The sequence below is a fragment of the Melopsittacus undulatus genome, chromosome 10 (assembly GCF_012275295.1).
Source record: "Melopsittacus undulatus isolate bMelUnd1 chromosome 10, bMelUnd1.mat.Z, whole genome shotgun sequence".
In the NCBI taxonomy this organism is placed as follows: domain Eukaryota; kingdom Metazoa; phylum Chordata; class Aves; order Psittaciformes; family Psittaculidae; genus Melopsittacus; species Melopsittacus undulatus.
Window position 1 is genome coordinate 11,785,436 of NC_047536.1, and position 24,281 is coordinate 11,809,716.

Sequence of the window (24,281 nt, forward strand, 5' to 3'; positions counted from 1 at the left end):
GGGGCTACAGGAAACCTGGAGAGGGGCTTGGGACAAGGGCCTGTAGGGACAGGACAAGGAGGAATGGCTTTAACCTGCCAGAGGGGAGACTGAGATGAGCTCTCAGGCACAAGCTCTTCCCTGTGAGGGTGCTGAGGCGCTGGCACAGGGTGCTCAGAATAGCTGTAGCTGCCCCATCCCTGGCAGTGTTCAAGGCCAGGTTGGACACAGGGGCTTGGAGCAACCAGCTCTAGTGGAAGGTGCCCCTGCCCACCTGTGGCAGGGGTTGGAACTAGATGAGCTTTAAGGTCCCTTCCAACATGAACCATTCCATGATTCTATAAAATGCAGAAACAGGGAGGATAACTACAGGCAAATTACAGACCAATTGATGAAAGCAGAGGGTAAATGGATTTCCTCTCTTGGCAAGGTCAGAGGAGCATGTGCTACAATTATCAGACATACCTCCACTCTCCTCTCTTGCTTCCCATTCACAGAAACCTCTTTCCTTTTTCAGCTTGCAGCTGAAAGAAAGAAGTTAAAAAAATCTGGAGCTCTTGAAAGGGTCTGTTCTGCCACACACAGTGTCCACACAAGTGCACACTGCTCTGAAACAGAAGGGTTCTTATATTTAGCTAAGAACAAGAACTGGGGTTTTTTTTCAGCTCAAGAAACCACTGATGTGGGTCCACAGCATCAACACTGATAAGGCTGATAGGCTGGTGTGCAGCCTAAAAAGCACGCATGATCAGGGTGCAGGTCATGCGTAAAACACGTTCAAAACAGACTCATATATAGCATTGTACAAGCAGGGTATTGCTGCAGCTGTCCCTTTAAGAAATGGCTTGTTTTACAAACCTATCTATCCTTACATCATCTTTATGTTCCTCCTCCTTGTACATATGAACATAAATTGTTAACAAGTTAAGCTTGGATCCTGGAGTTTTAATAAAGGTGAAGACACCCAAAGGATTGCCCAGCAAAGTGACATTTCAAATGGATAATGCGGGAAAGAGACATTCATGGTTGAGGGGTGGGAAGGCAAAAACCCAAACCAGGTTTAAGAGTGTTTTTATCTCACTGCCAATGGAAAAGGTGATATCTTCAAAGGTCACCCAGGCTATCTCATGACATTTTGTAGCATCCCATGTAGCTGTTCCCCGTTTCACACCATAACTAAAACCACAGTCAGAGGCAATGGGCACAAAACAAAACACGGGACAGGAAAGTCCATTTAAACATTAAGAGAAAAGGTTTACTCTCAAGGTGGTCACTGGAACAGGCTGCCCAGAGAACCTGTAGAGATCTCCTTGGAGATGTTCAGAGTGGACAAGGCACCAGAGGCTGAGCAAGGGCTTGGAGTAAACATCAGGAAGTCCCTTCCAACCTCACCACTCTGTGAGCAAGGCAGGATGATGGCCTTGGGCTGTCAGTCAGAAGTAACTCACAGCATCAGCCTCTGTTCGGGAAACACAGTTGCACCTACCACAGGCAAGCAGCTCCCACAGCTTTTCTTTGGGGCTCTCCTCCCATGTCTCTTCTGGCCTCAAACACCAACAGTGACCCTCCCATCCCTCTTCCCTGCTGCAACCCAAACAGCTGCTGCAGTGTTTCACATAAATACGCTTCCTGCCCTCCTCCACCACAGCACCTCACAACTGCCAGATGACATCTGAGGGGCTGATTGGTGTGTGGTGCAGAGACATTGGATGTAGCTCCCACCTTACTCCCTGATCACACCAATAACAATGGCTACAGCATAGCTGGGTACGGAAAGAGCAACTGATGTCACCCACCCGCACTTGTCCCACACACATTGTACCTCACACTGTCCCACACAACAGCTAGACTGGAGAGGCATGGATCTGACAGATGGACCACTCGCTGGATACAGAACGGGCTGGTTGGTCACACTCGGGTCCTCTCCTTCACACGGCCTTCCTGGCCATCTGTGCTGCAGCACTTCCTCTGCCCGATGCCACTGAGTGCCTCCTGAGACAGGGACACCTGGGACCTGTCTGCATCCTGCTCTCCTTCACTTACCACACCATGCTCTCACCATCCAGCTCTAGCCAGCAGCTGCTTTCCTCTCACAGCTCACAAAGCCAGGAGAACACCCATCCTCTTGTTTTATGAGCAGCCAACTGCCACTAGCATCACTGCAATGAAGTGTTTCAGCTGAACAGGTACTAAGAGTGAACAGGCAGTGAGACAATTCCCCACCAGCTGTGTTGCACGCTGATCATCAACACCAATTATATAGCCCACCACTGAGCCCTTCAGGGCCTAGAGCTCTCTCTTACCACCTCCGTTTCTGTTAATGCAGGGTACAAGAAGCGAGGCTTTCTTGTCACTCAGCTGGAGGGCCCTGCACAGGATGGTCTAATACCAGGTATCACATCTTTCACCTTGATTAGCTTAGGTTTCAGCACAGCTGCTGAGCACCACTGCTAGCCACCAAACATACCCGTTTAGGAAGTGCTGAGTGATGAGGTGCTAGACCTCAGTGGGAAGTTCTGCCACCATTTCTTTAGCCAGCAGATCGACACTGAAGACCAAAAGAGAATAAAATCTCCTACGCAGGAGGAGGAGGTGCCAGAGAAACTCTTAAGTACCAGCGAGCTGGTGGTGCTGGGCACCAGCCCTGTACATGTAGCCTGCACCCATTCTGCAGCCCCACAGGCTGGCCCTGGTCCTCCTGGCCAGGATGCGTGGTTGCACAGCCCCCACAGGTCCTGCCTCTGCTGACACCCACTGCTGATTCTGTAGCCCTAAACCTACAGCTAATACCACTGGGGTTCATTCTCTCTTGCTCTCTGTGAACTGCTACTCAGGGTTCTGCTAGGGCTGGAGGGAGGCAGAGGAGCATCAGGTACCTGGTTTCTGCGTGGCGTCACGTGACGGTTCCTTCCACAGCCTCGGGTCAGCATTCAAGAAGATTCAGTGACCTGATTGTAAACAGGTCTACAAAAGAGGCACAGAGTTTTTCATCTCAGTTCTGGGCCCTCGAGGAGGAGGCAAACACAGACTGAAAGAGAAAAATTACTCTCCTTATCTTCATCAGGACATAATTATTGCCTTCTGCTTCCCCATTGTGAAAGCTGAACACAAGGCAAGTAGATGGCTAGTAACACAAGCATTTTTCACTCTCATCACTACTGTGACTGCATTATGGCCCTTTACACATACACTAGTAGCCCTGCAGAAAAAGAATAATGAGAATTCTGCTTCCTTCTATGAGCACCATATGTAGAGAAGGAGATTTACCAAGGCAGAAACTGTAGCAAGACAGCAACTGAATCTCCTGAATATCTATTAACAGATACCAAGTTTAAAGGGCACTTACTAAATGCTAACCATGTCTGTCTCAGCTGCAGGTACATTCTGAAGTCTCTCTGAAATCCAGTATCAGAAACAGTGAGGTCAGATCCAGGTATTCCTTCAAGATGGTCATAACAATGCCACATGCCTGTTAAAAAACAATCAAGATCAAATGAGTGTTTCTGAAGAGTGCAAAGACAAGGCTGGGGTTGTTTTTAACCTTGACAAGTGAAGTGTTTTGCCCTCAGCACATCAGGTAAGCAATACCCAAACACGCATTACTGCGAGACTAGTCAGCTATAACATCACGTCTATAGAAAAGCAAGATCAGTACAAGTGAATGCGGACTAAGCACACCGTGATTAGATAGTTCAGGTTGCTACATCTGGTGCCAACTATCAGCACAGCTGGATTCTTACTAAATTTCACTGCCATTTAAGCCCTTCTCACTTAACTGTGTCTGGGCACAGTTCACACTTCTCAGAGCTAAGCATTAGCTCTCACAACTACAGCATCTAATCGATGTAATCACTTACTTTCGGTGCCCAAACTTAAGAAATACATAACTCAGCACATAACTCATGAAGCACATAACTCTGGCCATCTGGGAAAATCATCTGGGAAAACGCAGTTTAGCCCAGCCAAGTACAGCACCGTTTAGCACAGTTCAGACCAGTTTAGCCTACCCCAAACCAGTTTAGCCCAGTTCAGACCACTCTAGCCCAGTTTAGCCCAGTTCAGAGAGGCCTACCTCAGTTCAGAACAGTTTAGACCAGTTCAGCCCAGTTAAGGCGGGTTTAGCACAGTTTAGCCCAGTTCAGACCAATATAGCCCAACACAGCACAGTTTGGACCACTTTAGCCCAGTATACTCCAGTTTAGCCCAGCCCAGTTTAACCCAGTGCACACCAGTCCAGCCCACTTTATCCCACCTCAGACACTTCACCCCATTTCAGTCCAGCCCACTTTAGCCCTGTCCAGCCCATTCCAGCTCACCCCACCCATTTAGCCCATTTTAGCCCAGCGCAGCCAACTTTAGCAAAGTCCATTCCACTTTAGCCCAGCCCAGCCCACTTTAGACCAATTCAGCCCAGTTTAGACCTGTCCAGACCAACTTAGCCCAGCCCAGCCCAGTTCAGACCTGGCCAGACCAATTTAACACACTTCAGCAGGCTTTAGCCCAATTCACACCAGTCCAGCACACCTGAGCCCTGCTGAGCTCACTTCAGCACATAACAGCACACTTTAGACCTGTTCAGCCTAGTTTAGCCAAATTCACATATGTCCAGACCAGTTTAGCACTGTTAAGCCCAATTTAGTCCAGTCCAGCCAAGTTTAGCCCAACACAGCCCAGCCCAGACCAATTTAGCCCTTCCCAGCCCAATGTAGCACAGTTTAGGCCAGCTCAGTCCAGCCCAGTTTAGCCCAGTCCAGCTTATCCCAGCCCAATTTAACCCAGTTCAGTCCAGTTTACAGCCCAGCCCACTCCAGCTCACAGCCCAGCCCACTCCAGCTCAGCCTAGACAAGATGAGCCCAAGTAGGCCCAGTTTAGCCAATTCAGCCCAGTTTAGCTCAGCCCAGCCAAGACCTGATCATATAATTCAAGCCCAGTTTAGCTCACTTCAGCCCAGCCCAGCCAAATTTACTCCAATTCAGCCCAGTCCAGCCTCATTTGGACAAGATCAGATCTGTCCAAACCAGTGAGGTTGGACAAACCACTTCAGCCCAGTTCAGCCACTCCAGCCCAGTTTAGCACAGCTTAGCCCGGTGTGGCCCAGTTCAGGGGAGTTTAGACCACTTTGGCCCACTTCGGCACCATTTAGACTTGTTAAGCCCAGTTTAACCCAGCCCAGCATCGTTTACCCCAGTTAAGTCTACGTTGGCTCAATTCAGACCAGTCCAGCTCACTTTAGCTCAGTCCAGGGCAATTAAGCCCACCCAAGAACAGTTTAGCCCAGTCCAGCACATTTTAGTCCACTTCAGACCTCTCCAGACCACTTTAGCCCAGTACAGCCCAACTAAGCCCAGACAAGAACATTTCAACCCAGTTTAGCCCAGTCCAGCCCAGCCCACATCACTTTAGCACAGATTAGCCCAGCTCAGCCTAGTTTACCCCACTTAAGGACAGTCCATTTAGCCAACTCCATACAAGTTTAGCCCAGTTCAGCTCATTTTAGACTTGTCCAGCCAGGCTCAGACAGCTCCAGCCCACTTCAGACCAAAGGAGCCATGGCCAGCCCACTTTAGCTTAGCCCAGCCCACTTTAGTCCACTCCAGCCCAATTTAATCCAGTCCAGCCCAGTTTAGCCCAGTGGAGCCCAGCCCAGTTTACCTTACTCCAGCGCAGCTCAGAACACTCCAGGCCATTTTACCCCTGCCCAGACCAGCCCTCTTTAGCCCAGTGCTGGGTTTAAATCACAACAGCCAAGAAAGGGCGAAGGGGGGAGGAATAATAGGACAGGCAGCAGAATGGAGTAATAAAGGCAGAATAATCAGGAACAGGAAGCAGGACAAATGGAGAACAAAGGGAAAAAAGGGGCAGGGAGCAGGACAGAGATAGAGAAAAAAAGCATAAGGAGAAGAGGTATACAGAGAGAAAAATAAAGATTGGAGTAAAGAGAGGAAGACACTCCCTCTGAGTGGGAGAACTCAGAGGACAGAGATGGGGCAGGAGGCCTATGATGGCCATCAGGAGAGATACATGGAGAAGAACAAAAAGAGTCCTGGCTGCAGGACAGACATGGATTGACAAAACACAGTGACAGGGAGCAGGGCAGAGTGAGACAAAACAAAACACAAAAAAAGAGATGGAGGTGTATCAGGGCAAGGAATGGAAAAAGAAAAAACAGATGGACTGCAGGACAGACAATGGTATCCTGAGTTCAGCAGGTTTTTTTTTCTCCTTCCTAATAGCTGGTGCAGTGCTGTGTTTCAGCTTTAGTCTGGGAACAACTCTGAGAACACACCAGTGTTGCTGCTAAGTAGTGCCTTCTCTGATCAAGGATACTGCCAGTGAGCAGTGGCACAAGAAGCCAGAAGGAAGCAGAGACAGGACACCTGACATAAACTAGCCAAAGGGGTATTCCATACCACAGCACATCATGCCCACTATATAAACTGGGTGGAGTCACCCAGAAGGCCCAGATTGCTGCTCGGGTCCGGCTGGGTATTGGTTGGTGGGTGCTGAGCAATTATATTGTGCATCACTTGTGTTTACTGGTTTTTTTCCCTTACTTTTTTAGTTTTATATTCTCTCCCCTTGTTATTTCCCTTATCATTAGTAGTAGCAGTTTTGTATTATACCTTAGTTACTGGACTGTTCTTATCTCAACCCATGGGGTTTACATTCCTTCCATTCTCCTCCCCGTCCCAACAAGAGGCAGAGGGAAAGGAAGTGGGGGAGTGAGCGAGCTTCTGCATGGCTCTGAGTTACAGGCTGGGCTTACACCATGACAGATGGAAAAAAAAGAAAAAAGAAGAGGGAGAGGGAGCAGACAAGAGAGAGGAGGACAAGGACAGGGGACCAAAAAAAAAAATCACAGCAGCACAGTAAAGAGAGACACCCAGGGAACAGACAGGGAGGGACAAGGACACACAAGAAGCAACAGGGTCCAATGGCTTGGGACTCACCATAGCTCTTGCCGCTGCCAGAAGAATTGGACAGTTCAGATAGATACTTCCTTCTCCTTGTCACCTCCCTTCCTCTTCTATGGCTCATGTCACTGGACTGTCTTCCACCTGAGAGAATACCCAAGTGTCTCACAGCTCTTGCAAGATGAGGCTTCTTAGACACGTAGCCTTGCTTGAATGTGTTCTGCATGGCTGTACCATGCTGTAGGTAAGATATACACACCCCTTGGTACACTTTGGCCCTCTGGCCTACTCTGAACCACAAAGAGGGATCCTTTGGCATGCAAAGACACAGATCATCTCTTGCCTGCAGCAACAGAGTGCTGCCGGACTGATGGCATTCAATTTGTTTACCTTTTTTTTTTGCCTCTCCAGCTTCAGCCCTGACAGCTCTTGTTCACAGCCAGTGAGCACTCTTTCCTGGCCTCCATACTGTGAGGAGAGCGAGGCGAGACAGAGACAACCCATGCAAGCCTGAGGTGGGAAGAGTAAACAACACCCTGGGGCAGAATCAACACCCACATCCTCAGCATGGCCCCTGGGAGAGGGAAAGAAGAAGCAGTGCCTATTATTACTGTAGATCACTCTTGGCTGGAGACGTTCCTCCCACTGGGGCTTCTGACAGCACATTCGAGGTCTGGATCGCCGCCATCACCGCAGGGCTTGGGGGAGATCTGGGGCTATAAGAAAGGCTCCGGGGGGTGACGGAACTGGAGGCTGCTGCAGGGGGTGAGCAGGACGAAGGCAGGCTCAGGGGGAGCTATGGCGAGCGGAGGAGGCGCCCGGCGTATGCACCCTGGGGGATGTCAGCCTCCTTCACCCTCCATCAGCTCTCGGGGAACTCCTGGGGGCTGTCCTGACCCACCCGGCCTCTATCAGAGCAGAAGCCGCCTCACGGGGTGGCTTGAAGCTTCCCGTCCCCCCACCCCCGGGGAGCCTCAGCCCTCACCTGCCCCTGCGCGCCGCCATCCTACTCCCGGTCACCGTGCGTGCACTGGCCACCGACGGTGCGCCGGAGGGACAAAAACCAGCGCGCGAACACCGGACTGCGGCCACAGGACGGCATCGCCTACGAGCCCACCGGCACCGCAAACGTGGAGCTCCATCAGCGCTTCCTTAGTGGGAAGCAGCAGCGAGTACGCGGCACCGGCCCGCAGGACCCAGTTGCTCCTGCCGGCGAATAGCAGCGCCACCGCGCATGCGCGGACTCCGAGCTGCAGTACTGAATTCTGGCAGCACGTGACACCAGCGAGGAGCCCAGCACACCACCCAGACCTGCAGTACCGGGTTCTGGCCACAGGATGGCAGCATCCTCTCGGTATCACAGAGGCAGAGGGGTAAGCATCGGCCGCTCTCCAGCCCAGTTTACATCTCCAGGGGACAGCAACTACTGACTGGGGGATCAGAGCTAATGCTTCCCTGCCCCTTTCCCACGGGCAGCCCCGGCTCTTCCAGTGGCTGCCTCCGTAACAAAAGCCATTCCAGGCCTTTGCCTCTGATGACAGGACAAAGTTGGGGCTGTTCCAACCAAGCTCCCCAAGTGGCAAAAACAGAGAGGCACTTTTGCGTACAAGATGCTGCTCAGTGGCTGACCATAGACAGCTGGGGTGTCCATCTCTGCTCCCTGACGTTGTGGAACTCTGCACCCCCCTGCCGCTCCTGCCAGCGAGTGTTGCAGTTGCACTTCACTGTCATCATGCAGCTCATGGCAGGTGAGATGGGCTCTTCTGCCAGTGTGTGGAGTGAGCAGCTCAGTTCCTCTGTCTTCCCAAGGCACTCCCTTAAAACAATCACTCCAATGCTCTGATTCTTTATTTTAGAATTCTGTACCTACCTCCTGGCCTGCAATCCCAGTTTCAGCTAGTCACAAAATAGGTGACAATAAACGGAGGGGAGTAAGCTTCACATAGCATCACGTGCTCCACAACAGACCTTATTTTTAATATTTGTGATAAAATATTTCATAGAAAAAATAGAGAAGGCAAGTTGGCACAGTCTTGATGTCAACCTTAAAGTCCATACTACACATACCTTCAGAAAAATCCAGACATGCACCATCAACATTGCCTTGTGCTTGCAGACCTCTAAGGATTCATTCCTCTCCCTTGTCCTTTCCTGGTGGAACAAAGGGTGACTGCAGTGAAATGGTGGCAGCTGACATCCTGCTGAGAGATCAGGCAGGATTCCTGACCCTTAACATCAAGTTGGATAGGAATCTAAAGCTTCCCTGTTGGTGCAGCTTTGTGAAGACTACAACCAAGATGAGTATTATAAATAACAGTGAAAAAATAAATAAATACTTGTAAAAATAAATACTACTATATGCTAGCAAAAAATGAATACTATATCTAAAAATATTTTAAAATATATAAAATCATATATAAATATAAACTGTATAAAAATATATATAAAAATAAATGCCATATAAAAGTATTTTGCATTATCTTATGGTACAGCTGGTGCTAGAGACCACTAGAGCTTTTGCATTGTTTAGACAACCCTGCCCCTAACTCATTGGCAGCTTTGAGTTTCAGTAGAACAGCTCTGATAGAAGCACGCAGGTGAGGGACACAGATACCCACATGCTTTTTCTCGAGCCTATGCACAGCCAGGACTTCCTCACTCTATTTGCCACAAGTTAAGTATTTTTATTTTGGGTTAAAGTGAATAGCAACACGTCTGTCCTTGTCAACTGCCTCCTTGCAAAAAAGAAATTGCTTTTATTTTTCCAGGCACAGCTTTTGACCATCCTAAGATTTAACAGATACACGCTCTATTTCATCTCCCAACTGCAAAAATACGTAAAGCTCTGGGATCCAAAGTGCAACCCTATGCCTGCGCACATGCACCTGCTTTTTCAACAAGGAGCCACTGGGCATCCCTGCGAGCACCGACATCAATGTTCAGCAAACATGGTTTCTGAAGTTTTAAGCCAAAAAAAACATATATTCATCCTTGGCCATAGCAGAAGCGACTCCTAACTTGAACTCTATGAAAAAGCAGCAACACAAATTGCAAACCCACTGCAGCAACAGGTTCTGAAACATTTAGATCCAGAATGCAGGAGAAAAATAAATCAGCTCCATTGCATGCATGGGAAAGAGGCAGGCAGAGAAAAGAGTCAGCATTCATAGTCCCTACAGGGCATGGGCATTCTTACATTCTTGAACCTATCTGTTAGATCTACGTATTGCAGCATGACTACAGCAATATTGAAGAGTAGGCAATGACAGCCCTTCTGCTAGACCTGCAATTGACCAATGCTATTTAAGCAGCAGGATGCACAGATAGAGGGCCTGGCACTCCGGGATCTTCCATTTGCCAGCTGCTCTATTTAATACAGTAGTGGGCAGCAGGACAAACAACTAGAAAAAGAAAAATAAGACAAGGGAGAAGACTGAGGAGCAGAGGGAGAAAGACAGGTCAGGAATCACGAACAGAGACAAGACGATCTGCAGAGAGACAGAGCAAGAAATCATATGGTCAGTGATCAGGACAAGGGCATAGAGAGGTGGGGGGGAAAGCAGAGAAGAAAGGAGAGATAAGGACTGTGTACAGGACATACAGACAGAGAGAGAAAAGGGACATGGAACAGGATAAAAGGACTGAGAAACAAATAAAAGAGTCAGATCTGTGGAAAGAGAATAAAAAGAAAAAAAAAGAAACCTAGCAATGGGCTACAGAAAGATGGAGGAAGAGAAAAAAGGACCAGGGAGTAGGACATACAAGAAGAGAAAGGAAGAGTCAGCTGGACAGGGAGGTATAACAAGGAACAAGAGGACAGACAGCGGGACAGAAAAGTAAAAACAGAAGAAATGAGGACAGGAAGCAGGACAGAGGGACAGTGAGAGGAAAGAAGGGGCAGAGAGCAGTACAGAGGTGGAGAGAGAAGCAGCACTGGGACAGAAGGATCAAAAGAGAAGAGAGACAGGAAGAAGGGTGGGATGCAGAGGGGACAAGAATGGATACAAGGAGCAGGACATATTGTCAGACAAAGACATGGACAGGGAGCTATACAAGGTGATACAGAGAGGGGAAAGGGACAGGAAGGCAGGACAAAGTGAAAGGCAAAAATAAGATGACAGGGAGCAGGACAGAGATTTAGGGCGAAAAGCCTAGGATGGGCATCAGGATGGATAGGCAGAGAAGTACAAGAAAAGCCCGTGACTACAGGACAGAGATGGACTCAATAAAAACAGTGACGGGGAGCAGGACAGAGTGACAGAGAAACCAAGGAAAAAAAAAAAGAAACAGAGGAAACAGAACAGGAAAAGAGGGGGAAGATAAGGACATAGAGAGTGTTGTAGGGACAGGGAGCATGAGAGAGACACAGAACAAGACAGGAAAATAGGATGGGAGGCAGAACAAAGGGAAAGAGAAACAAGGTCTGGGAGCAGGACAAAGAGATGGAAGAGAAAGAATAGCGATGGACTGCAGGACAAAGATGGGGGAATTAAAAACAAATATACACAGGGAGCAATAGGATGACAGAGAGAAAAAGGCGACAAAGACCAGGAAAGTATTGGAGAAAAAAAAAAAAGCAACTGTGACGAGCAGTGGGAGAGATGGAGAATGAAAAAATATGAGGGAAGAGAGAAAGAAAAAAGGCACAGCTATCTGGACAGGAGGATAAAGTTATAAAGGACAGAAGAAGGAATGGGATGGAAAGAAAGGATAGCAAGAGCAAGCACAGCAAAAGGACAGCCAAGAGAAAAAAAGGGAGAGGCATCTGGACATGTATGGGGAAGAAAAAGGGACAGATGAAAAGAGACAGAAAGAGTGACAGGACGCAGGGCATAGAAAGAAAAATCAGGGTGGCAGCAGGATGGAGATGAAGAGAGAAAGGTATTAGGAGCCCTCCTGAGAGATGGAGGATGAAAAAAAAGGGGGCAGGGAACAGCAGGGAGGGACAGAGAGAATAAGAGATTAACACAAAGGCGGTCAGGGACAGTGAGATACAGAATAAATAAAAAACAGTGATAGGAAGCAAGATAGAGGGGATAGAGAGAGAAGGAGCGAGGGAGAGAGGAAGGCAGGGACACAGAGCAGAACGTACAGGCACAGAGAGGAAAAGAATGCCAGGGAATAGGCCAGAGAAACTGAAATTGGGGGCAGGGGGAGGAGGAGGAGGAGGAAGAAGAAGAAAGATGCAGATGAAGAAAAAGAGATGGAAAAAAAACAGCTATGGGCTCAGGACAAAGACAGGATGAAAAAAAATACAAAAAGGCAGGAGAGGGTGGGAAGAGGGAACAAGACACAAGAATAGACAGGAGAAGTACAGGGGAGGAAAAAATCATGACAGTGTGGGAAAGACAGAGTCCCAGGGGATGGGCAGGGAGGGCCCCAGGCACAGAAGAGTGGGGCAACAGTGCACCAGGGGCCTGCAACTCACCACAGTTCTGCGGCGCTGCCGGAAGAAGTTGACAGTTCAGAAGCTTCTTTCTCCTCTTTGCCTCTTCTGTAACACTGGTCACTTGGATGTTCTCCACCTAAGACAATACAGAGGTGTCTCACAGCTCTTGCAAGATGAGGCTTTCCAGGCACGTAGCCTCACTCGTTCATGCAGTACGCAGCAGTACCACACTGCTGGTGACGCACACATGCACCCTGCCTCCCACAGACACACACCATCTTCTCTCATCACATACGCTCCAGGTTCTGCTACATGCCTACACAGTAGAGGAATTCTATACAGATGTAACCTATAAGCATCATTCTCTAGTCCCCTAAGGCTCTAGGGACAATGAAGTGCCCTGCAAGCATTCTCAAAAGGTGCAAAGCTATTCTGCACCCTGAAAAAGGCAACTCCTTATGCGCCAGCCACTTGCTCGGTATGCAAAGAAACTTCAGGTGCAAAAGCAGGGATCATGCTCATCCCAACCCCTACTATGTCCTGCAACAGAAGATGGTACCTTCCACACCACACGTTATAGTTCCATAATAATATACATTTAACAAAACTGCACTTGCAGACTTAGGAGCCACCTCCCCACCCCAGAACAGCCCATTTAGAATCCCAGACTGGTCTGGGTTGGAAGAAACCTTAAAGCCCACCCAGCTCCAACCTTGCCATGGACAGGGGCACCTTCCACTAGAGCAGGTTGCTCCAAGCCCATTCAACCTGACTTTGAACACTGTCAGGGATGGGGCAGTCATCACCTTGTGCCAGCACCTCACCACTTTCCCAGGGAAGAACTTCTGCCTAAGAGCTCATCTCAATCTCCCCTCTGGCAGGTTAAAGCCATTCCCCCTTGTCCTGTCACTGCAGGCCATTTCATTTCTTTTATAGGAGTTGTGTTAAGGGTATGTTAAACTAAAGTGTCTGTAGGATAGATTACAGAAGGGATTAACCCATAAAAATGAATAACAAGTCATCAGCCCATGCTGTTATTCCCTTCCACGTTGATGGTATTCCTTCAGATGCTCAACTTGAGAATGAAATAACAAGCATAATAGCTGTGCTGCTCTCCCTTGGTACCAGGAGACTGGATGATACCATACCTAAGATTTTTTTTAAAAGGTTTCAGCTAGCTTCAGGCTTATAAATCCTATGTCCATTCCAGGCATGCCAGTAGAAGCATACTGGCAGAATCTAGCTAGAAGAATCAGCAGGTACAAGAGTAAGTAGTAAATTTAGATAAAACATCAGCAGTTTTCATGAAGGAAATTCATGCCTGACAAATCCTTCAAAATTATTTGGAATAATCAATGAGCACATGGACATGAGAAATTCATCTTATGTATGTACTCTGTTTTGATTTCCAGAAACCACCCAGTATAGACCCTCGCAAAAGGCATGGGAGAACAGAAACAGTTCTCCCCAGAGAAGCAATTTATTAAAAGGCTGAAGGAACTGGAATAAATGGTCGGTTCATAGGCAAAAACTGCCAGCAGACTCATGCATTGATTTCTGTTTGGCCCTCGAAACCATACCTATGGAGGATTTGAAAAAGTCAGATGAACTGTTAGGTGGCAGAGATTTCTAACAATGCCCTTCTGTGTAGTTAAAAAAATGTCCTGATAGTTGCTGCCGCCAACAATATTGTGGGAACAGACAGTAAAGCTGCAGATGAACTTCAGTGTGGATAATGCAGAAAAACCCCCAAAAGGCACAGGGGATGTGGATTATCATTTTGAACACCCTTGGCACTGTTCAGGGCCAGGATGGACAGAGCCTTGAGTGACACGGTCTAGCGTGAGGTGTCCCTGCCCATGGCAGGGGGGTTGGAACTGGATGATCTGAAGGTCCTTTCCAACCCTAACTATTCTGTGATTCTGCATGATGGTCTCTGAGAAAACTAAATATCTAAATATATAAATAAATATATAAAAAGGATACGAGATAAAGATCACCTGCTGCACAAAACAGACTCGGCTGCTTCAACCAGAAAGAGGGCAAACTGGGAAAGGAGTTAAAGAGTTTTGTAGCTATCACAGAAGTGATATTATTCACCATCTTCTGTAATAGAAGTCTTAAGAGTCATCAAACAAAGTAACGAGTTTAAACACACACACACACACACACCTTCATGCACCACCTAGATATGCTAAAATTCATTTTTTCATCATATTGTGAATACTAAAACTTTGTATAGCTTAAAACAATCACTTGGACAAAGTCAGATGAAATGTGCAAAGACACAGGCTCTAGGTCATTAAATCTGTCAGCCACAAGTTACAATCACCAGAGTAATTTTCCACTTCTATCCTGGACAATGGATGATTGTCTGATGAATGAGAGACTGATCTTCAGTTGATTCAGTATGCCAGTTCCTTTAACAAATGTCATCAATGTTTCCTTACTTATTAATCACTAAATTTTAAGGTAGGTGTACTTCTTTAAAAAAAAAAAAAAAAAGATACTAAAAAAAAATAGTAACGTGATGTGTTCACTTTATGACTCCAGAGATCTCTGGCATAGTACTACCACACTTGCACCTCTGATGCTGCTGGCCTGGTTTTGTTCACAACAGGCCCTACTGCTTAAGAAAAAACCTGAGATGCGTGGACAGCTTCTGCCACTAAATTCAGTTCTTCATAGATGTTGTCTAGTTCTTTTGAATGCATCAGGGTTTCTCATAATTCTCAAGCTTATTTACACAAAGGGAAGTTAAGAATTATGTCCAAGCCCTTTAAACACAAGTATCTTCAGGTAAAAATACTGCTGTTGTACATTTCCTGCAACTTTTGTGTCAGATTTACAGCTATACGTAAAAGTATTTCTACAGCCAGTTCACCAGTTAATTAGGAAGAAACCTTTTAAACAGTTTTCTGAGAATCACTGTTGAAATTTTGTGCTAGGAAATTTATAATAAGATTTACTTATTGAGTCTATCCCTTCATTTCCTTACACTTGAGTGTTCTTTCAGGTATTCCAAAGATAAACTTCATTAAAACTATCATAAGTGGTAAAATTAAACTCATTCACTCCAGAACATTCATTTTCCAGGACTTAATTACAATTCTGTACTGATGTTTTAAGTCCTAGCAAGATACATTTACAGTACTTTGAGGGCTCCCCAAGGCTGCTGTGACTAGAATTGCTGCATATGCAGACACATCTGGAAGCATTGTTCCAGTTAATACTCACAGCCCACAGCATACCCCACACTGGAATGCACTAAGCAGCTCAGTGACTTCTTACACAGCTGGTCACATTCATGCAAATAACCCGAGGATTACCCCACCTGCACAATCAAAGGAATGCAGCAGTTGGCATAAACACATTCTAGATATGCGTTATGTAACATGCTTTCAAGAGCTTCTAAAGCCATCCCTAACTAAACTTGTCAGATTGAAGAGTAGCCACTGCCAGAAAACATGTAACTCAAACTCAGTTTGCCTAAGTTTAAACTGCATCTTTGCAAAAGGCTGAAGGTATTCACCACCTTTTAAAGATCTAGTCAAACTTTCTATCCCTGTGCCTCCAATTCTGATTTTAGAAAATTTATTTGCAATCAACAGTTTTATTGTTACAGGGGAAGCCCATTATCACAGTAGTCAGGATAACAGAATTCAGGTCATATTACTTAGGTCAACCTTGTCGAGGACACAGATAGCAGAACTTTTAGCTATTGTCATTTTTACTGGGAGTGTCATTGTGCATCATCATTTGCATTTGGAGATACAAAATAGTGGTATGAAAAGCTCACAAAACAAAAATATAAGTCCATATGCTTATAAAAAAAAAAGAAGTCCAAGAAGCATGCTTTAATAATGCTTTTTGTAGTTAAGAAAGTGAAACATGATGTTGAAAATACTTCTGTGTAACCATACATCATTTTCATTATGGTAGTGCCAAAGAATGGTAAGAAATTGTAGCATGCAAAGTGCTAGACACATTGTAAAAGCATCAGCCTCTGTTATTTAAGCAGAGAGTTTCATTAACCAAGTCAAGACCATAAATCATTAAAGTCTTATCAGTCAAGGTTTGATTTTTTTAAACAAAAACACTTTGATTAAAGCAGAACACCTTAAGTTCTTGTTCTTTGGCTATAGCTCATATTTCATCCTAGAGTCTTCATGCACTTTAAAACACTTAACTTTCCTTCTAGATCTAACTGCTACTACTTATTAGGACTACATTCAGATAATGCACACAGGTAAAAACATGGAATGCTTAGCTGAAGAGTCACATAGTCAAGCCCTCTTCATACATATATTATCTCCATTCATAAATCCCAAGAATCCTGTGGGCCACAAATAGAGAAAATTTGAAAGGCACAGATATTTGCACCAAAAAGTCAGCAAATTCTCGAGCCTTAGTTAATAGTCTGCTTTAGTAGACACTTTTCAAGAGTCAGCCTTCAACCACTCCACTCAGTTAAACTCAACAACTTGGAGGATGTGCTTGGGGCCAGGGCTTCTAAGGACATGTACTGCAGCTCTGATCACCTTCAGTTCCCAGCTACCATTTTAGAGTCTACAAAGTTATTTTTCTTGGGATTACTTGAGGTCTTGCTCAGATACACAAAATCAGACCCTGTGGTCCAGACATATACCAGCAAAAGCCCCAGAGGAAAGAAAGGCCCATGATCACATATCTCTTGGCTTCAAAATCTCTGTCTAAGGCCCTCTCTTCTTGTCTCACGTCTTCAGTCAGCCAGGGCCCATAACCTACTTGCAATTCACAGTCGCAAGAGAAATAGGTTTAACAGCTGCATTTCACTAGTTTTATGTGGATTCTCCAGTGGCATTTCCAAAACACAACAGGACACAGTGCAACATAGCATACGACACGGGACACAGATCCCTTTAAGTATGCCTGAGATAATTTTTATGTTATTTCTAAAGAGAAAGAAAAATTAAGATTTTTTTTTCTTCCTAGTGTAATTGAAGCACAAAACAGACACCTCGGCAAGGACTGCCGGTGCTTCCCTACGTTAGCAGCCGCTTATGGAAAGGCTCCACAGAGGAAAAGCCTGGGTAGACAAAGCCACTGGCTTCTTCAGCACTCCCGCGGTTAAGCTCCGTCCTACCTATTTCGTAGGCGTGTAGACACAGCGACTCAATCTCTATTAAAGAGACCGCAACAGCAACCAGCAGCGAGAAGGTGCTGGAGGCCAGGCGGCCTGCCCTCCGCGGTGCTCGGGCACGCCAGCCCTCATGCGGCAGACCCCGGCCGCGGCTGCCCAGCGCCGAGCACAGGCCCCCGGGGACCGCCAGGGCACCGGGAGCGGAGCCGGCTGCCTCCGTGGCTCAACCCCGGCACCGCGTCAGCAGGAAACGCCTTTTTTGGGCCTCGGAAGTGCTATAAAAGGCGCGGAGGAAACACCAAATATGGTCGGCTCAGTTCCGGCCGCCGCGGGAGCGGCGTTTCCGCTCGGCCTTGTCCCCACCCGCTGGCGCGCTCTCGGCGGTGGCGGGAGGGCTCGCGAGAGCAGCGGGTGCCGCAGGCGGCCGGGGTGAAGCCGGGTGGGAGATGGGGGCTATCTCAGGTGTGATGCGGGCGGATGGGTCTGCTCCCTGCAGCTGGAAAAGCTGGAGGCCTGCGCCTCCTCCTCCCCACCGCCCTCCCTGCGGGGCTTCGGGCCCTTACCTGCACATGGCGAGGGGTGTCCTCGGCCCGTGGCAGCACCTGCTGTTTCCCTGGGAGCAGCCTCCTTGAGACCAGCTTACCCTCCCAGTCAGACTAGGACCAAGCATTTTAAGAGTAAGGAATCCTTTCTTTTTCAGAGTAACAGCAGGAGAAAAGGTCTTGCAGAAAATGTACAGTCGATGTTTTCTGAACCATGAAGTCTGCTTTTTTACTGGATGAAGGTCATGAAAAAAGTGGGAGCAAAAATCCCCGTGCATTTTCTTTGGTTTATGTTAGGGACATCAGATGCAAAGCATGACTCATTGCAATTTAGACCAAATGCCAAAGCTTAAATTATGCGTGCTTTCTAGAAAGTTACACCAAAGAGTATCTTTCTTAAAGTGGCCCTGGTTGGCATATTAACAGTTTTAACAATGTTACCTTCCCCCCTCCCAAACTAGAGGTCCCAGGGTAGGGGGAGCTTCCTGCAGTGAGATGCAATTCAGACCCCCCCAGCTGACGGGAAGTGTCATTTGGCAGCTTGCAGGCCATCACAGACAGGCTACAGTACTCAAGCGCTGAGCCTTTCCCTCAGAACACTGCGGGTTTGCACTGCTCAGCCATGTAAGACCAGCATTTCTTTGAGCCAGAGAAGCTTCACAGATCGTGTCACCTCCTTTGCACTGCTGCCTTGATATCCACAGGCCAGTCTTGTGGGCAGAGATGCCTAACCAGACGTCAGAGACATATCCTGCTGCTAGAAAGGGTTCTCTGGCCTTCATTCCTTATAGCCCTTCAACACTGCCTGACTTGGTCCACTTTGTACACATGCACCAGAGAACACCTATCCTCTATCTTCTTTGCAGCTTCTCTAAGTGTGGTAATTACCATCACTGCTCATTTCTGTACAAAGTGCTCTGGAGAACCTGAGGCACCCTCAGGCATTGCTTGAGAGGCCACTTGGTCAGTTTTTAGCACAACCACAATTCCAGAAAGCTAGACCAGGAGTCAGCAGAAACTAGGTTGAAAAAAGCAACATCTACAGCTTCCTGAGGAGGAGGAAGGAGAGAAGGGAAGGCTGATCTCTTCTCCCTAGTATCATGGGAGGTATCCCTAGGACACATGGGAATGGTTCAAAGCTGCATCAGTGGATGCTCATGCTTGAAATTAGGAAATGTTTCTTTACTGAAAGGGTGGTCAAATGGAATAGGCTTCCTAGAGAGTTGGTCAATGCCCCATGCCTGTCAGTGTTTGAGATATCTGTACAATGGCCTTAATAGTGTGCTTTAACTTTTGATCAGTCCTGTAGTTGTCAGGCAGTTGGATTAGATGAGCATTCTAGGCCCTAGGTCCCATCCAACTGAACTATTCTAGTCTGGTCTAGTTTAGTCTATATGTTGTGTTCTATTCTAAGCATCCAAACAGAGCAGTGCCCACAGATCAGAATGGGCTTGGGCTGTCTCCAATTGTTTTATTTTGCTGCTGGCTTTGGGAACCAGAGATCAGGGGGGAAAAAATGTAAAGTTTAGCTTTACATAATGTTATTTGCTTCTTTCTTTGAAGCATCACACTGGAAGGACCTTCTTCAATGTCTTGTCTCCCATATGTGGATTTCTGTGGCTTATGATGTGGCTCAGACAGTGTCAAACCACATATTTGGCTTGCCCAGTCAGTCTGCCTTGGCCAGAGGCTGAAGCCCTTGGGTTGAAAAGAGCTAGTGCTTTCCTCTGAAACAGCCCAGTGGGGCCAGGGCCAAGTCACTGTGAGCAGCTTGTGGACTACACCCAGCACTGCAGGCACAAACCAGCACAGAGACAAAGCAGCACAGGCCTTTCCCCACAGCTTGTTGCAACCCACTGAGGACAGTCCCACCTGAGAGACAACAGACTGGGAATTACCAACAGTTTAGCTCTTGGGTATCTTCCAGAATTGTTGCCATTTGCCAGGGTTGGGCTGCATCCCCAATAAGAGGGTCTAGCCCACAAGCTTTAGCAGGTTGCCCTTCCGAGTGAGTGGGGTTGATTTTGGCAAGCAATAGGGCATGCTGTGTCTGACGGAGACTGCTTGCCAATTTCACTGTGCCACGTGCTCACGAGTATGTATCTGAATCTCAGCTCCTCACAGCTCTAACCATTAGTGATTTGTAGAAAGCCCACCTGAAAGGACTGAAACCAGAACCCTCCTCTGTACCTGCACTACCAGTTCTCGTGGATGCAAACTCCTCTGAATTCGATTTGCAGAGGGGTCACATAACTCCTGAAGTGTATTTCAAGCCACCACATAAGGAACGACATTCCTCTAAATGCTGAAACATCTGTATTAAAGGCTATCAGGCCCATGCTCTTATATACCCTATGTTGTCTCAAGGAGGAAGTTACAATAGTCCTCAGCTGAGCAGGGCTACTTTCCATCAACCAGCCACTTGGACTGAACTTATTGTATTTCCAGCCTAGAAACTGCTTTATTATCTTGCCATCCAGTAAGATTTCTGGCTACCTATGGACACACAGTTGAGATTCTAATTTTCAAACCTCATTTTCAGCACTGTGAGAATTGTTTTTCTTCCTAAAATTAGCTCCCATGCTTCTTGAGAAGCCAGAAAACAGGAATCGTGCCCACTTCAAAAGATCAGGCAGTGCACCTAATGCAAGGAGGTGTGTGCTCCATCCATGTCTTTGTAAGCAACAGAACTTAGATTGGTCTCCCCTCCTTTCTTTCTATAGGTCTCCCCATGAGACAAGCAGCACTTGTTACCTCTCAGCTACTCAAGGAGTCAGGGCTGCTGCATCACAGTCTTCCTATGTAGCAACTTAAAAGAAAATATGTTAAGTCCACACGATTTGATATTTTATTTTATTTTTTTTTCTGAAGGGTATTGTACACCAAATATCCCATTGGCAAGAAAGCGCATTCAATGTGTTTAGAAGCCAAACAATCACTTTCATTTTAACAAACACAATTACAAAGTAAAAATAAACCACAAAATAATGAACTGCATGTTCATAACATACAAAAAATGCTGCCTACTCAGTAGGTAACTACAACATTCCAACTCCTGAATATATATATATAAATTTACATTTTTTTTGTAGCAAAAATAGACTTTGAGAGGTGTGGGGTGGTTTTTTTGCTTACATTCTGACCCCAGGGCTTTCTGGTGCTCCCCTCCCCACCCATTCCCTGCTCTCTCTTACATTCTTTGAGTAACATATCTTTCACCTTAAGGCAAGATGCAAAGCATCCATTCACACAAATGCATGACGTCAGCAAGGCTTCACAAAAAGGCACCAAGACTTGTAATTTTAAAAACAAAACTTCTGCCACATGTGAGTGTCTCATTGGGAGATATTTACATAGCATCACTCTAACATGCTCAAATACAGTAAGTGCTGTTCCCAAAGAAGTTTGAAACTTGTTACAGCATTGTCACTGAAATAGAATTAACATTTACAAAATATGGCCCTGTGAACTCCAAATAATATGTTATGGATAAGCAAAGATTTTTCACATCAATAGTACCTAAAGGAAAGCAAACCAGGGCACATGTACAATTTACAACAGCTACATACTTAATCAAGTCCTTTCTTCCTAATAAAAGACTACTGTTTACAGGGAAAATGATACTGAACTTATATCCACAGTCCATGCAAATTAAGTCATTCAACAGAGGTGGAAAACTTAAACGGCAATTGTTTCAGGCAGCTGAAATTAAAAAAAAATTAAATAGCCTTGCAATGTGTGGTGTTGAGGGAGTAGTTGGAGACTTCATGTCTGATAATACCAGTGGAAAAGGTGAATTCCCCTGTTCCAGAAGGTAATCTCAGCAAATCTCAATTGTCCTTGGAGAAAAGGCTGACGCCATGTCTGAAAGTGCTGAGGTCACCTGTGAGCTGAAATTGTTGGTGACCCCTGGAGATGAGAAGGAGGTGGCCACCTGGGTCTGAAAAGCAGCAGTGCCAGAAGGGTAAGTGGTTGCTATAGAAGGTGATGGGAATGTGGTGTGTGCAGGGGATGGATAAGAAGAGGGAGCAGGGGAGGAATACACTGTGCGCACTGGCGATGGGTAAGTGGTGGCGATGGAGGAGGGGTAAGATGTAGTCACAGAGGATGAGTAGGCAGAAACTGGGGAAGCAGTTGAGACCGGAGCTGCCTTTTCTACTTTCTTGTCCTTTTGCCTAAGGTGAATTTTAGTGTGTCTCTTCCTCTCATCACTTCTGGCAAACTTTCTGCCACAAATGTCACAGGCAAATGGCTTCTCTCCTGTGTGTGTGCGGATGTGTGTAGTCAAGTGGTCGCTCCTGCTGAAGTTCCGCATGCAAATGCGGCACTGGAAAGGTTTCTGTCCAGTGTGGATGCGGATGTGCCGTGTTAACTCATCAGACCGTGAGAACCTCCGGTCACAGGATTCCACTGGGCAGGCATAGGGTCGCTCATGAGGAGGGGTCTTGCTGGGACGGTTTGGGTATTTCCTCATCCTGCTGGGTTTGATCAGCTGTGACTGATAGTTAGTGTTGAGGGTCTTCAACTCTTGGGAGCCGGTCTGAGTAGCGAATGCCTTAATAGTGGAGAGCGGTGTGAGGGAGGGCTGCTGTGCTCTGGTCTCAAGGGCTGTGAAGGGCTTCTGGTCAGCCGGAACAAGACTAAGCTCACCCTGTTGCTGAGGGAACATGTAATCCGGGATCATTGGCACCTGAAAGTTGGTTTTAGCAGTCGGATAAGCTGGAGGTGGATACTGGATGGGGGTTCCAGAGGGGTTGGGAAAGGACTGGGTTGATGGTTCAGGGAAAATGTCAGCGCTGGAATTGGGAAAAGTTGGTGCAGCCGAATAAATTGGACTGGTCTCGCTAGCTTGGACAGAGCAGCTCAGAGGGGGACTCTGTGAGGAGGATGGTGATGATGAAGAAGGCGTAGAGGTGGGGGGTGCGTTAGCCATGCCCACCAGCCCACTGACAAGGCTGAAGAGGGGTTCTGGCCATAAGGTGTTGCTACTGTTGGGGGCTGGCTCTAGGGAGAAGCGCCCCGTGTAGGTTATCGGTGGCAGTCTCGTCGTTTGGTTGGGATAGCTGGTTTCTGGCAGGGTTTTCTCGTTCAGGGAGATCTCGGGAAAAGTGTCTGAAAAGAGAGGAATAGTGATTACTTCCAGCAGCCACTGCCGCTGCTGCCAGTGCTTTGCGAGCCATCCCCACACAGCGCAGCCCCCGATCTTTGCTTCTCGTTAAAGACTGAGCGTAACATATTGCAGCGCCGCGGCCAGGTCTCCAGCAGCAGCCAGCCACTGACGCACACCGGAGAATCCCCCCGCGCAGCCGCCAGGAAGGGGGGGGCCGATGCAGCGTGGAGCCCCCGCCAGCGCCCTGCCCCCGCAGCGGCCAGGGACTTCCCTCCCGCCCCGGCGATGCCAGCGCTCTTACCTGCCGCGAGGTGCTCGAAGTGCTGCTCCCCGGGCTCGCCGGCGGCGCCGAAACCCGCGCCCTCGGGCGCCCCGGGGGGAGCAAGGAACTGCGGACCCCCGCCGCTGAGCAGCATCATCTCCTCCAGCTTGGGATAGTGAGTGTCCATGGCGGGGGGCGAGTGCGGGAAGGCGCCGAAGGGGTCGGAGATCTGCAATGGGGGCAGAAGCTGCATCTCTGCCTTGGCCGTGGCCATGAGGGCGCCGGGTTCGGACTCTGACGTGTGGTGGCGCTGCCGCCGAGGGCCCGGTGGACGGGCAGGCTGTGGCGAGGCGGCCGCCGCCTGCTGCGTGCCCTGCGCCACGGTAGCCCCGGCGCTGCCCGCTGAAAGTGCTCAGCTCCCCGCCCGCCCTCCCTCCCACCCGCCCGGGGCTCTCCCCGGCTCTGCCCGCTAGAAGCACTCGGCTCCCCGCCCGCCCCTGAGCCGCTTCTATATATTGGGTTCCACCGGCTGCAGCCCGCCTCGGCCCTGACGTACATGGCCATATATGGAAGGCAGGAAACCCTAATATGGATGCGGTCTGGAAGACACCCCCCTCCCCCCCCTGTTGTCAGTGCCTGGTACCGGGGAAAGCCGGACCGTGGGGGCCCCACACGGCCCGACCCTGGAGCCCTGTACCCGTTGCGGGCCTATTTTCCTCCGCGGCCAGCACCATCGCAGAGCTGGCGGCCGCGGGGCACCGGGGTCCCCTGTCCCCATCCGCCCCGGCCAGCCCGCCGGAAGCCTGCGCCGCACTTTCCATATTAGGAAACAACCTTATAAGTCCCGGTTCCGGCGGAGGCTTCCCGATCCTTATATGGCTATTCCGGTCCCGGTTGTTGGGGGGGGGCGGCGCGGAGAGCCCAGGAGCGGGAGCCGGCTCGCAGCCGGGACGCGCGCCCAC

The 24,281-nt window shown here is 48.1% G+C and overlaps 1 protein-coding gene and 1 long non-coding RNA gene across 6 annotated transcripts; both read right to left on the reverse strand.

Moving 5' to 3' along the window:
- Nucleotides 1-1,208: 1,208 nt before the first annotated feature.
- LOC115946229 (uncharacterized) lies at nucleotides 1,209-17,613 on the reverse strand. 5 transcript variants are annotated; one of them, XR_004550094.1, is made up of 7 exons: nucleotides 17,409-17,613; nucleotides 12,323-12,419; nucleotides 7,880-9,180; nucleotides 7,285-7,468; nucleotides 6,931-7,038; nucleotides 3,326-3,448; nucleotides 1,209-3,007 (listed from the first exon to the last, which is right to left on the reverse strand). It is a non-coding gene; the product is annotated as an uncharacterized lncRNA (long non-coding RNA). The 5 variants fall into 5 exon arrangements; XR_004550093.1 differs by adding an exon at nucleotides 15,521-15,617 and having other exon boundaries at nucleotides 6,931-7,468; XR_004550092.1 differs by having other exon boundaries at nucleotides 6,931-7,468; nucleotides 8,962-9,180.
- Nucleotides 17,614-20,772: 3,159 nt separating this feature from the next.
- Nucleotides 20,773-23,804, reverse strand: EGR1 (early growth response 1). The gene is made up of 2 exons (XM_034067061.1): nucleotides 23,359-23,804; nucleotides 20,773-23,059 (listed from the first exon to the last, which is right to left on the reverse strand). Exons 1-2 carry the CDS (start codon nucleotides 23,591-23,593, stop codon nucleotides 21,768-21,770), a joined length of 1,527 nt encoding a protein of 508 aa, XP_033922952.1. The 5' UTR covers nucleotides 23,594-23,804; the 3' UTR covers nucleotides 20,773-21,767.
- Between the last annotated feature and the right edge of the window lie 477 nt (nucleotides 23,805-24,281).